Source organism: Dinoponera quadriceps, unplaced genomic scaffold, assembly GCF_001313825.1.
Source record: "Dinoponera quadriceps isolate SergipeBrazil2010 unplaced genomic scaffold, ASM131382v1 scaffold458, whole genome shotgun sequence".
NCBI lineage: Eukaryota > Metazoa > Arthropoda > Insecta > Hymenoptera > Formicidae > Dinoponera > Dinoponera quadriceps.
This window is the reverse complement of record NW_014554796.1, coordinates 1,988,148-2,002,969: the sequence shown is the minus strand read 5'-3', so window position 1 is coordinate 2,002,969 and position 14,822 is coordinate 1,988,148. Positions and strand designations below refer to the sequence as shown.

Sequence of the window (14,822 nt, the reverse complement as noted above, 5' to 3'; positions counted from 1 at the left end):
CGACTTTAACCGATTGGAAAATATCACGCTGTTGCAGATTCGGTTGTGAACCCGGCTGAAAAGGTGGAGGGCCCGGGGACGCGAGGAACCAAGGAGTCGGTGAACGGCTCGAAGGACGAAGACGGATCGGACGTCGCCTCGACTCTGAGCGGCCTGTTAGCCGGTCTTCCAGCCTTGGCGGGCCCCCAACGCCTCGCAAATTCTCTCAGGCAAAAGTTCGCCAGCAACTCCGGTGAGTCGTTTTTGCACGATCGTTGAAAGACGTTGACGCGACAACGACCGTCGGTCGAAAAATTCATGGAACTTGGACGGAAAGTTTCGGAGAGGCAACTTAACTCTTTCCAATCTTTGAGAATCGCAGCGCGACATTGTCCGCTATCGATGATTATTCCAACGGTCATATCATAGCAATGATATCCGAAGCACCCCCTCGCGCTGTAATACGAGCTAAGATGTCGCGGCGCCTTATCGAGGGGGAGCCCTCTTCGACTCGCGGAAAGAGAGAGGCGCGGGAGAAGGCGTATACGCGATCGCGTTGGGGTGGTCGACCAGGCCGGGCTCCCCTGTTCCTTCCCTTGAGCAGCTTTCTCGCGCTCGACGGTGAAGCCGCGCTTCCAATTTCTCTCGCTAACCAACTCGGTGAACTCTGTTGTAGGTTACCCCCGGCCCGGCCTGATGCGCGCCGCCCCAATCGCGACGATCTCTTGGTCACGCGAGGTCGCACGAGGTGACCGCGGTTAGAGTTACTCCCTCTAGACTCAGACTAGCGAGCCGCCATGACGACGATACCGATACTCAACATGGAGTTCGGCGAGCTCAAGGAGATCGTCTGGACGAAGCTGCAGGAGCCGAAGGCGCAGCGCAAGCTGATCCTGGTGATCGTGTCGGTGGCGCTGCTGCTAGACAACATGTTGTACATGGTGATCGTGCCGATCATACCCGACTACCTTCAATACGTCGGCGCGTTCGGGCCTCCCGTCGAGGAGTCGGAGAACATCACCGGGCCGCCCGGTCACCACGGCCAGGACTCCGCCACGGGGGTGCTGTTCGCCTCGAAGGCGATCGTGCAGCTGATGGTGAACCCGTTCTCCGGCGCGCTCATCGACAAGATCGGCTACGACATCCCCATGATGATCGGGCTCTGCATAATGTTCCTGTCGACCAGCGTGTTCGCGTGCGGCAAGAGCTACGGCGTCCTCTTCTTCGCGAGGAGCCTGCAGGGCGTCGGCTCGGCGTTCGCCGACACCGCCGGCCTCGCCATGATCGCCGATCGCTTCACGGAGGAGTCCGAACGCTCCAAGGCCCTCGGCATCGCGCTCGCCTTCATCAGCTTCGGCTGCCTGGTGGCACCGCCGTTCGGCGGCGCCCTTTACCAGTTCGCCGGCAAGGAAGTGCCGTTCCTGATACTGGCCTTCGTCAGCCTCGCCGACGGTTTCATGCTGCTGCTGGTGATGAAGCCGCTGAAGGAGCAGCTGCGCGACAGGAACAGGGAGCAGAAGTCGACGATACCGATCTGGCGGCTGCTGATGGACCCGTACATCGCCGTGTGCGCGGGCGCCCTCATGATGTCGAACGTCGCGCTGGCCTTCCTCGAGCCGACCATCTCCCTCTGGATGGAGGACACGATGACGCACGACAACTGGAAGATCGGTATGATCTGGCTGCCGGCCTTCTTCCCGCACGTGATGGGCGTCATGATCACCGTCAAGATGGCCAAGCAGTATCCGCAGTATCAGTGGCTGATGGCGGCCTGCGGCCTCGCGCTCGAGGGCCTCTGCTGCTTCATCGTGCCCTTCTGCAGCACGTACAAGATGCTGATGATACCGGTCTGCGGCATCTGCTTCGGCATCGCGCTCATCGACACCGCCCTGCTGCCGACGCTCGGCTACCTCGTCGACGTGAGATACGTGTCGGTTTACGGCAGCATCTACGCGATCGCCGACATATCGTACAGCCTGGCGTACGCGGTAGGCCCGATCATAGCCGGCGGCGTCGTCGAGATGATCGGCTTCACCGCCCTCAACGTCGGCATCGCCTTCTCCAACCTCCTCTACGCCCCGGTGCTCTACTATCTCAGGCACATCTACGACTTCAAGCCGTTCCAGGACGAGGCGAACGTGCTGATGCAGGACCCGCCCGACAAGGAGTACCAGACGTACGTGCTGCAGGAGCAGCGGCCGGTCACCGGCGAGATCGGCAACCATTTGAATCAGACGCGTATGGAGACGAACGTCGACCAAGGCAGCTATCAGCCGAGCTACGATCAGGCTGGCTACGGCGTGCAAAGCGCGCCGATCGGCTACAACGAGCAGCCGCCGGTCTACAATCAGGCCGGCTACGGCCAGCCGAGGAATTACGAACAGGAACAGAGGGGCCCGCAGGTTGACGTGAACCCCTTCAGAAGACCGCCCGATACGGAGCAACGGCCAGCAACCGGGGACAGCAACCCTTTCAGGCAAGGAATGTACTAGATGAGAGAGAGAGAGAGAGAGAGACAGGCTTCCACTTATCGGCGGAAAAGCAAGCGCTCGATCGTACTCCGAGTATCGTCTGTCAGGGGATGTGAGAGGCAACGACTTCCAAACAGTCATTCCGGGACCTTCTATCTGAAGTTTCGTGACAAGATTTTGGAATTAAAAATATGTGACGTTGAAACTACAAGACTGAAGTGGAAGAGGGGCGAAAAGGAAGAGAAAGAAGGGGGAAACATCGAAATAAAATTACGTTCGTGTGTGAAAGAGAAAGGATCGCAAAATGCATACACGATCTAGGACACGCGCCGAATGTAAGAGGATCGAAAGAGAGAGAGAGAGAGAGGATTCTCGCGCGACTCTCCTTCGCTCGCTGGCCAAGTTGTTTTTACGGCTTTTCTTCGGGAAATCTATCGCTGGACGGAAGTATCATATCACTAATTAAGATGTCAGGAAGTAAGTTAAGTAGGCAATTGTATAGGGACGAATTGTTGTGACGAAAATGCTCGCAACGGTTGAAGGCTCGCCCTGCACTGGCAAAGTATTCGTTCCATTCGCTCTTTGAGCGACCCTATTATCTTTGATCCTCGAGAATCACCCGAAATATGCGTGTTTCCGAAATCTTACCGTCAATGATATTCGATCGTCACGATAGCAAAACTAAATCAAATCTCTCGCAGATTATTCGATTAAAGTGCATTTCGATCCCTGAACTTTTCTCGATATCTATCTATTCCCCTATCTTTGAAATGAAAAACGATTCCCGTTCTTAAAAGAGACGACATTTTATCGATCGGATACTTTGCCGCAATAATAGAGCAATACCAGTACCAAGGTGCGAGCGCGCCAAAGTAAGCATATCTGTATTTTTATGAGATTACTTTTCCAACCGAAGAGATATCTCGTTTGAATCTCGTCGATTTTTGGTTCATCGTGAAAATCTATCATGCATGTGACATTCCTATATATTATATGTGTATATAATTATACATGCAATTTTTTTGTCACTCGGTTGTAATGCAGCGATTATCGCGACACGTTAGCGCGCTTCGATCGTTTGAGAAAGATGGTACATGCACGCCGATTGGATTTCAACTGACTGACAATTTACAGCACATCTTATACAAATGTGTGTACGATGTGTTGACCTCTCCAACATTATTTGAACATGTGTAACATTTTCGTCCACGAGGGTAGCACGAACGCGCGCGGAGAGACGATCGCAGATCGATGTCGTTCTTTGTATCTGTCGTCGATACTTGCCACGACCGAGCGCACAGCATTCGAACTTTCGTAAAATTCCTACCTACGTACCTCGGTACTAAGAGGCGTCGTGAAAAAAAAAATGACTAAATAATTAATCGATCGATAGCGATAACGTCGATTATCGGCGGCGTAAAGGATTCCTCGATCGTCAGGGAATCCGTTTTGCTCGCGATCGTACCACTCGCCCTCGAGGATCGCCGTCGCGAGTGCTTTGAGTTAACAGTGCCTCAACTTTGCAGTTTTTATCCCTGTGTCGCGAGACTCGTAGTACGAACGTGTATATATACACATATACATCGTCGACTCTCCCGTTGCATCCAAGCAAGTGTGTACCCGACCTAACGTAACTATTAGACACTATCTATTAGACCGTTATACATACGTACCTAAATGTAGGATAGGTATTTTCTTTTATAGCTGGAACAGAGAAAAACGTTCTACCTTCGCGTTGTGGCGTTTCGTTTTTATGAGCTGGCCTCTAAACTTAAGGATTTTATCGTAACGTGGCGACTCGCCGATAATAATCGATTCCGCTGGTGGCTCGTGACCGAATTAACGCGACATCATACTTAACGATTAAGGGATTAACGTGAGTTCCGCCCTTATTTATTTTTTTAGTGATTTACATTTAAGACGATTAGAACGATCGTACGTTCATTATATGTAAATTACGTTTACGCAAGGTGCTTTCGCGCGTTCCTTCTCGATTCAAGACCAGTGAAGTCGTCGACCGAGTCGCGTATCGAGAGTACACGTTCATTATCGGCAAGGCGTTGCATCGGTTGCACTACGGTTATACATACACATATTATACGTATATATCGCATAAACAACTATTTGTAGCTTTTCTTGTCTCTTGTAAATATACGTATGTACACATATATATTACTAATATACATATATATATTATTAATATATACATATATGTATTATTAATATGTATATATATATATATTATACGTGCGCGAGGAGAAAGGAGAAAAATGAGTTTCCCTCGCGCGGAAGCGTCGCGCATACAGGATGATCCACAAATACTGCCACTTCATTCAGCTACGTATCCTGTGTATTTTGTTGCGTAAAACCCTCCGTTCAAATTTCGTCGTCCGTTTGGACTGTGCACCTTGTTTTGCCAAATATTTTCCTTTCGTATAATCTCGACGGCAATCTTGACGTACGTTCCTATTATCTTGTGTTACTTCGTCGATTTAAATAGTGGCAGTTTTGGGACAACCGGTAGATTTTGCCTACTTATACTATATCATTTGTAAATGTTGTGGAAATGCGACGGTATGTGAGCATTCATTTTCGTCGAGGCTATGATGAGTCAGTGCTGGGCGAAATTGTTATTATTCTAACGCTCGTGCAAGCCCCGACAGAACACTCTAAACAAAAAGTGATTCTTCTCGAAAGCGAAATTCTCGTTTGTTTTTTTTACTTTCCTTTCTTTTTTTTTATAAATACACGTTTCTTAAGAACGTTTCCAGATATTTATTTAATTGATACAATGCAGGTGACTCTTTGAAAAATGTACAACAAGCGCGGCAACCAGCAGCGCGATAGTCCTTTTGTTTAAAAGATAATTCATACCATTTCAAAGATACTCCCTTTATTTCAAAAAATCAAATCAAGAGTACCTATGGTTTAACGAGTTGGTGCGAGCGAAATCTTTATATATAAAATTGCACATCCCGTGTATCGAAACCTTGCTCAGCACTGTCGAGAACGACGTTGAGATTTTAAACACGGGCGCTAGTTTCTCAACGATATTTTTCTCACCTAAAAATTGAGTCTAATTCTCAAGTGTTGCGAGACAGAGCAGGGATACCGGTGATCTCCAATTTATTACGAGAAAATATGAAACGCGCGTACACGCACACACACACACATACACGCACATCATAAACAGTGAATGTGGTCGCCGGTATTATATATATTTAATTATATCCGTGCGTAATACATATTATTCGTGCGCGACAAACAGTCGATCGTACACCTTGAAATTATTATAAGCGTAGCGTACAACCTGCAATACATTCGCACTTTGCGCGTACGTACACACACTTACACGCGCATAAGCGCGCGCGCGCGCACGCACGTACGCATGCATGCACACACACACACACACACACACACACACATGTATGTATGTATATTTAATTGATGAAAAACCAAGTAATTCGAAATGCATATATAATTGAAATCCTATGACACACTGTAATGTTGTTGAACCGGTTATTAAAGATGTCATTGTTACCGAAGAATATCACGTGTTGCATTTTATACTACATCGGTATACCTCATTGTGTCGATCGGGTCTGAATGTTTTGACGGATATTTAAGATTGATTGAAGAAATAGCTTCTTCCGGAAATATTTCCATTCGTTTGTTCGACTCCGGACGACATGATGATATCGCGTAGCGTGAGATAAAACGCGCCTGCCGAAGAAAGAGCTGAACCGCACGGAATTCGAGAGCCTGGTGAAAAAGCGAGCGCGGGAAAACGAGCGAGAGAAAAGCGAGCGACGACGAGATATTCATGGAATGTCTGTGGGGTCCTAGTGTCACCCTAACCCTATCAAAGTGTAATAATATTTATATTAGGGCGCAGCTGAAAGAGGGTAGGGCATGCCTGGGGTAAACGAAATGCTCTGTCCCCCTGGTAACAATCGGTTCGCCGATATCGATCGCGCGGCTCCATAACGAGCGGCATCGATTGGTCAAACGAATTACAATTTACAGGCCGCAGCTATGCATGACTTTCCTTACTTTCAGTTTTTTATTAGATTTTTCTTTTTAACAACATCTCTCGGACAGGAAATAGAAAAGTATTAGAAATAACGTTTCTCTCGCTACGATATTCGTATGATCCGTTTATTTTGAGAATTGCACGCGAATAGATACGTCATATAACTCTACGTGTCCCCGATCGTAAGAGATTCCAAATGACGCATCGGTGTGCACTCTTTGAGATTATCGATTCCCTTCTATTTTCGTCTCGTATCCTTGGGACAATTTGCAAAAAGCACTCGTTCTTTCACATATTACTTGGTGAAATTGCGTCGCAAAACTGCTCTTTCGATCGACCTTTAGCGGCGGTAAGTAGCATAGATGCTTCTCGGAGACTTCAACGAAATCTACGAAGACTTCAACGAACCATGACAGATGAGATCCTGAAAGAGAACTTTATAACAATCGAATTACATGAAACTACATGTGAATTTACGAGGAGAAATATCAATCGACCAGCCAGGAGCTCATCCGACGAAAAAATATTATCGAGCGCGGATTTGCTCGCGGGCAGGATTTCGGCTAATAATATCTCAGGAACGACTCGAAAGCGGCAAACGAGCCGGCAAATCGGATTCACGAGATGCTGGACGTTACGCTGGACGGTAACGATTAGGTTTCCGACGCCTCTCCGCGTTGCTGCCCTTTACTCCTTATCCGAGCTCGCGACCCTTCAAGATTGGCCAGGCACGATTAATTGACGGTAGTCCCTTCGAGACTTCTCGACGTGATTCGAAACGACAGCTACGAATTCCAGGAGGGTGCGAAGAAAGGCGCAAGGGTGTACGTACTCGACGTGGATCCGTGTCGGGTGTCAGTACTTTAAGATTAAGTTATTGGCCGGAACTTGTTGAATTTACGTTGTCTCGAGATGTTGAGAGAAGTCGATTTTAATATTGCTACAATTCTTGCTACAACCTTACTTCTTCTTGTAATCTTTAAACGGATCTTTCAAATATATACTTTCATCGAATTATATTTTTTTTATCCGCCCGCTTCGAGTATGTATACGAAGAAAAAAAAAACAAAGATTCCATGAATCGTGTTCGTATATGCGTTACGTACCACACCCATTAATCATGTCGATACACACAGCTGTTATCGTTAATGCTGGCTAATTAACGATCGGTCGAAATTCAGGACGGCAACCTTTGCGGTCCGAACTATATTTGTGGGAAACAACATACATTCGTGTCGCGTCGATACTTTCGAATTGATTTTTGCGCACAGAATTATTGAAGAATTTTATTGAGAAAAATATACTTGTAAAATAGATGTTGCGAGAGAAAGAGAAGACAATTGAATTGATGAAAAATATTTAATACGACTCGTGTATCATTAGCGGAATTTTAAGATTGGACCCAGTGACATTTAATGTTTCTAGGGCGCGATTCATACACGGAGGAAGCTAATTTGGGAGATATAGTGTGGATCTCTATCGAATTAGAACTTTGCCGCGAGAAAAGCCGTGATAATCAAGTCAGTCGATTTCAGTCAGGGGAGGAGAAACGAAAAAGGCGAAAGAAAAGTGTCACGCCGGTGTTGTCGAGGACACGAATAATCCAATTATATCCTCGCGTCGACCGTCAGCGATTTTAGCAAGAATTATTGGCGAGATAACGGGTCGAGCAATAATAACACCTTCGCGAGACCGCTTCGCTCTTTAAAGCGCATACCATGGGTCGCATTGCTCTCGTGTGCGCGGACCTTCTATTATCTCGCCGAGAAATTTCTTTCGGCACGCTGGACCGCTTTTCCCGCGGAAAAAGGAAAGAAATCCAAATAGGGATGCTGCATAACGCGCGTGATTCATCAAGCGCGATCTTCTCCTAGAGAAATCTAGAGAATCGGCGGGGAAGCGCAACTGTGACAAATTGTCGGTCCACAAGAAGGGTGAAAGAAACACGTCGGTTTACATCTGTTTCCGCGCTAATACCTCGTATAACTCTTACGGACGGAGGGGGGAACGTAATCGCGAGAGAGAGGNGGGGGGGGGGGGAAGACTGTTATCTACACCCCAAAGATATATATCTTGGCGCGTTCTCACCCGCGGCGCGCGACATAAATAATACATCTGTTCCTGACCCGCGTCGTGGACCTTCGCGTGACGATCGTTTCGGACAACCTCCCCATGATGTTGGCACCTACTTTCGCGTCAGTCGAAAGAATTCTCTATATTTTCACTCCCTTTCGCACAGATGCATATATTGCTGAAACATTCGAAGTAAAACGCTCGCGACCGACTGATATATCGCGTCCCGTTGGTGAAAACTCGACGAAGGGGTGGTAGCGCGCGCGTCCACTTGGACGGTCCAAGTATCCCCTCGAACGATTCGCGTGCTCTATCTACCGTCCGACCACCCTGTATAGAGACCTGCCGGCGGCGACGGGACGGGTAACAAACGCGGATCGTGTAAGGGGGTTCGAGGAGATAAAATGAGATCGTGTCTCGGGGTTGGCTAGGGGAACGGTTGGAAGATTGAGAAGAAAAGAAATTGGTACATCGCCCGGGAAGAAGGACAGTGCCGCGACCAAATCGCCCGATCATCAACCGCCGTTCGAGCCCGCAAGAATTTTAACCAACATTCTCTACTTCATTGTTACATCGCACCGTTGCGTACACATCCTTGTGGATTGTGTATCATTTCGAAAAGTTACCTTAACCTCCGCTCACTTTACGTAGTCCAAAATCCGAAGAATTATTCGTCGATAATTCATTGTAGTGACAACGATCATTCACGCTAAACGAACGAACGGCTGAAATAACCAGGAAGTGCGCGGCGGTGTGGATCGCTCGGGAAGCGCCAAACGACCGCACTTCCGGTTCGTGCGGCAAAGTGTTTCCTGTGACCTCTGCGCGAGGGGCGGCAACCCCTTCGTGGGCGGAGGGTAAAGGGCAACAATGCCGCGAGCAACCACTCGAGCGCCAGCCTTTGTCTGAAAATCTCACTCAAGCTCTCCTTTCTGCTTCACCCTCCAACCCCTCGCCGCCCTTCGACCCCCTTTGCCCCCTTTAACGGCACGTGTGTGATTGCCGTTCCTTTGAATTTTAAGAAAAAGGCTCCCGTGGGTCTGTAACGAGTCTCGCTTCGATTAAAAGAAGAAAGAAAGCGAGCGCTTGAATCTCAAAGCTATTCGGAATTCCAAATATATGTTGATAAAGTGTCTCTCGAGTGCTTATGTTTGCTAATTACGACCAGGGTGATTACATTAATCGATGCCATAGTTCGAAGTGTATGGCCAGGTGCGCACGAACGGTGCAAAGTCAACGCGGAAAAAGAACGTTGCTTCGATTTGCCGTGCGTTTAAGTAGTAATCAATTGGCAACAGGACGACGCACACGCGAAAATGTTGCGTCTAATCTACTCGCGTCTCTTGAACGATCCGGGCTTTAGAACGTCGGCTCATCGACTCTACGATTTCAAGAATATCGCGTTAATATCGCGTCCGATTTACTACGGTGGCTGCGTAGCGAGCCGACACGATGGTAAGATCATCATATACAAAAATCAAATTTTAACATTGTCTTCTTACATGTCCCAGAAAGTCCGCTCGAAGTTTGAACTTGAAATAACTCATCCGTCGTGTGTTCACAAATTGAAAATGAATCGACACATTTTTTCCCAATACACGATATTCATTATTTTCATTTAAATTCTATTTATAACATATGACATGTCAAACGAATACTGTTATCACAAATTTATTCTTTTTTAATCTCATCCTTAAGGTGTCGTCAATGATTGCGTTCACACGTTGATCTGGTCTAGCAACAATGAGCGAATTCTCGCATCCGATTGGTGCATCCTTTTAGATTTAAAAATATACTCCAATTAAATGCGAGAGCTCATCAACTGCTACCGATTAACTCAATGACTATGCCTGAAATCTTTTTAATTATGTGTCATTCAGCTGACTCAATTAATACTATATTTGAAAAATGTGCTTACCATGGGACCAATTTTGAATACAATACACCCCATTGTTACGATTTAGCTACACCTGTATTTGGTATTGTTTCAAGATGATAATTGTTACCGCGGGTAAAATGTAATTGAAGTTAAGAGTTGCGAAACGAGTTACAAAGTCGATGACGCTAGCCAGGTTGGAAGAGCGCGAGTGATGATTATTTCTCGCACAAGAGTGTATGGACAATAATACGCGTAATATCACGACGGTAAAAAGAAAGGACTACAAAATTTGTTCGTCGTATCATAAGAAAGATACATAATATAGACGTAACTTGTTCAACATGTCAACCAACTCATAATCTATGTTTACTTTGGAATAATATTTTTTGTTTATAATTTGCCCGTTTCTTTTTTTTCTTCTAATATGTATGCTACATTTTTCTCAACTACATGACCTGGCAGTTTAATGTTTTCTTTACATTTCGTCGCAATACGCAGGCACAAGTAGGTTATTCTACCCTTTATATGCCATCTTGTCACTTGAAACCACGTAAAATTGATAACAGTTATGAAGATTTGCAAAGCAATTTGCTTTGTTGATAAGCTGAAATAAAGAAAGAGAGATTGTTGAAAGAAATGATTTCGGTCGAATTTCACAAACATTTGTAACGCTTCGACTGCACGGAACATCTACAAAAACCTACGAAATATGTGGTCTCAATAACATGTGCGGTTTTCCGACATGACTAGTGAAAGACAATAGTGAGAAATTTGAAGTTGAACATTAAGAATTTTGAAAGTAAGTTTTTACAATATGTTTTATCACACGCTTTTGTTTGTTAATTTTGTTTGCGCGTCGAGAGAACAAGTGTAGTAAATGATTACGCGCAAAACTGTTGGAAAGCAAAAATAATAGGGAGGTTAATATTTTACGGTTGTCGTCTTTCTTTTGATTAATTCATAATCGAACCTCGCGGTCTTTCTCGCGTCGTTGAGAAACATCTGACTCTCGTACCTCCCTCACTTTTGCCTCGTGTCTGTAACAGCGAGCCACCCCGCCTTATGAATAAAGTAAAACGTCGCGCGTATTATTCGGTCCTAAACGACGACGGGAACGGCAACGTCGATGAGGTCTCCGCCTTTCCGTGTGTTCTACCACTCACAAGTGAACTATCACGAGCTACCATGTTGCGTTATGGGTATCAGTCTGCCCATAAAACGGCATTAGCGCTTCCCCCATATGCTGCACGACAAGCCGACCCGAGCGAGAGAGAGAATTCGCGACGCTGTTTGCGCGAAACGACGAGGAAGGTATTTTTTTGGGATGCGATTTCCAAGAACAAAACGAGACGACGCATCCTCTCGAAACGACCTACGCGGTGAAAGGCTTTTTATCGAGCGAAAGGAAAAAGCACGAACGCGGCGGCGAATAAAGAGCGGTCCCTCCCATCTCGCCCGCCACCCTTACGAGGTAATAGCGGCCGGTAGGGCAGCCGCAGTAACGCGACGCGCCGTCGGTTAATCAAGCCATTTCGTTTCCGCGGGACTGGAACGATTTTCCTTGGGACGACTTTACTCCCGACAATACATCACGTTACACATTAGATATCAAAGCTGGCTCTCCGAAGTGTATCAATAAAGGCAGGCATATGGTAATCTCGTCGTACTTTTACGACGAAACGAACTATAATCCACTTACACAAGTTGCTCGATCCAGCTTTTCAATAGCGCAACTCCCGTAACTTTCCTCATAGCGTTGATCCCTTTAGAATTACAAGTTCTCTCTTTTTCGTTGATAAAATTACAAACATTTCTCGACTACTATTGTTCTACTACCGTATAAAGCCGCGAATACTCGGTCATTCGGGAGATTCCATCGGTCAAACCCAAAGGAGGATTGAGTGGCTCAGAGTGCCCTGGTGTACCACCTGGAAGACCACCTTCTTCGGCGGTTAAAGCGGTGGTACGCAAGACGTACGTACGGTCTATTGTCATTGAAATTCCCCGCCGTAGGGAGGGAAGGGAGCGCGCAATTTCCGTCCATCGCGAAGGGGACGTCCCAACCCTCGTAATCCCGCGACTGAAAGCCTCGTTTAATATTTATGATTTATTTCGGTTTAATTCGACGCGCAAACGAGAGGTGTATTTGTATTCTGGCTGGCTGACTCGCAACGTCGTGCGATGCTCGCGAGAGAGCCGGCTCGCAAGACAAATCCTAGCTAGGAATGCGAAATGTCTCGTCTTCTAAACCATTGTTCTCAAATACTTCATTTATTATACTGCACGCGTGCATTTTTCTTGATTTGTAAACTCGTCGGAACACCTTCCCCGTCGATGAGACGATTGACATCGCGCGGAAGGGTTAACAACTCGGGAGAGACTCCCTGATACACGACGATACAAGAACATTGGGCTTACAAGCATGGTGGAATCGTCAGCGTCATTGTCTCGGCAACAATACGCGATAGAAATGCCTTCACCCTCGCATCCGGTGGCTTGCGAGAGACCTAGGGGAGAGAATTACCCTCTGCATTAACTCCCGTAATTGAGATTTATTAATCCGGCAACCGGCAGAGTGATGGGCACCACCAGCCGCATCTTATTCTTCTCGGCCGAGGTTGGCCTGTAACTTCATTAATATATGCAGTGGTAGCAAAGTGTTCGCCTGGTCAATTTTTAGCTATTCAAAGTTCACCGTGTCAAACGAATAGACACGATGATGGATTCCACAACCATTAAAAAACATCAGATATTTCCTGATTGTTCCGATTTCCGTTGAAGTATTCATTGCAACATACATATCGTACGATATAGGCTTACATGTTCAGAGAGGCTAGGAAGTAAGCCGCAGGGGAGTTTCATATTGTTGGATTTAACGTTCAGCCTCCACCTTGGACTCCATTCCTCTCTCTCTCTCTCTCTGTCTTCCCATCATCTCCATTTGCGTCTTAAGCCGGACGGCCCTAAGTTATAGGCGCGACTTTCATTAAACGTCCTGATGACGGATCGCTTTGTCTCGTTTATATCAAGGGTGGCGTTAAAACCGGATTTAGACGGTGTGGTATGGACGCGCAATATTACACCATCGAGATTCCCCTTAATTGAAAACTTCCCGTTTACGTGACCGCGATTCATTCGCAACGTTATCACCCAACGATAGCGACCAATTCAAAGTTGGCTTTGTATTGACATTGAAAAACGTCAAATTAAGCGCGTTGTTTCGCATTTCCTTCAACTCTTAGAAACGCTCGAGAGTTAGTTTCTTTTCTAAGTAATTTCTCGCGCTCGTAAACTAATAGGATATAGAGTGACTTCTTAAGGAAACAGATGGCACATCGAATGAGAAACGTCCATCGATATATAATGCAATTTTGTTTCTTGCTTCGCAGAGGGATGGCGAGATTCAGTGTTGGGGGCCCCGCGTCGCTTATTGGTGACTCTCGGCAGTCTCTCCAGGGACAGTTCGCCATGTCCCGCCACGGTAAGTCACCACTTTGTTCATCCTTTATCAACAAAGCCCTACCGAGGAACGATATTTGCTGTGCAGCGGCGAAACAACTTCGATAACAATTTCGTTTCTCGCGCGTCACATACACATATTTATCGCGTGAAAATTATTTCAAATCTGTGTTGAACAGAATAATAAAATGCGACTGAATATTATAAAGGGAGGGGGGGGGGCAATTTCTAGATAGAGTGTAATAAATGAACGTTACGCTCGCAAAGCGTTGAAAATTTTATCACTTTTATCCTGCAATCTCGAGAAATGCGATCCTCCCGTGGCCGTTTTCCTGTTTCGATGACGTTTGCGAGCTCCTCACCTGGCGAACGAGACACGCTCCTCGAGACCACGTTCATCCCCGTGCAATAAATTCTCCCTTTCGCGATCCCCACGTCTGTCGCGCTGGTAACGAGATCGTATCTGACGCGCCGTGTCATTTACATACTTCGCGCCCGGGGGCGATGCGCGAGGGTGTACCGTGTTCAGCTTCGGTTTGATTTACATTTCCAACCCAGCAGTACGAGGATCGCTCGGAGGTGACGGATCGGGTGAGGATAATGGAAAGTTTTACCTGTCGCAAAAATGCAAATTTCCATGTGAAATATTTTACTTTCGCTCGACGATATATCTCGGGACGTTGAACAAATGTAAGTAATGTTCAGTTAGCCTCTCCTCCTCCTTCACCTTATAACGTTACTTAATATTCAGTCGCTTATTATTATACAACTTGTTCTCTATGCGTATTTTCTATTTCTTCTTAACTTTGGAACATAGCGGAGTGACGTCACGGAAATTCAGAGAGAAAACTCGCTCGATGCGTACTAGAAGCTACGTTAGTGCTCTATCGAAAAAAGTACGAATAAGGCATTAAGGCATATTGGTCGT

General features: G+C 46.5%; 1 protein-coding gene across 1 annotated transcript; it reads left to right on the top strand.

Annotated features, from left to right (window-relative positions):
- Positions 1-145: 145 nt before the first annotated feature.
- Positions 146-6,000, top strand: LOC106741915 (vesicular acetylcholine transporter). The gene is made up of 2 exons (XM_014614349.1): positions 146-232; positions 656-6,000. Exon 2 carries the CDS (start codon positions 777-779, stop codon positions 2,469-2,471), a length of 1,695 nt encoding a protein of 564 aa, XP_014469835.1. The 5' UTR covers positions 146-232; positions 656-776; the 3' UTR covers positions 2,472-6,000.
- The last annotated feature ends 8,822 nt before the right edge of the window (positions 6,001-14,822 follow it).

Excerpts from the sequence above, each read along its gene's own strand:
- LOC106741915 (XM_014614349.1), top strand. The coding sequence starts at position 777 with ATGACGACGATACCGATACTCAACATGGAGTTCGGCGAGCTCAAGGAG.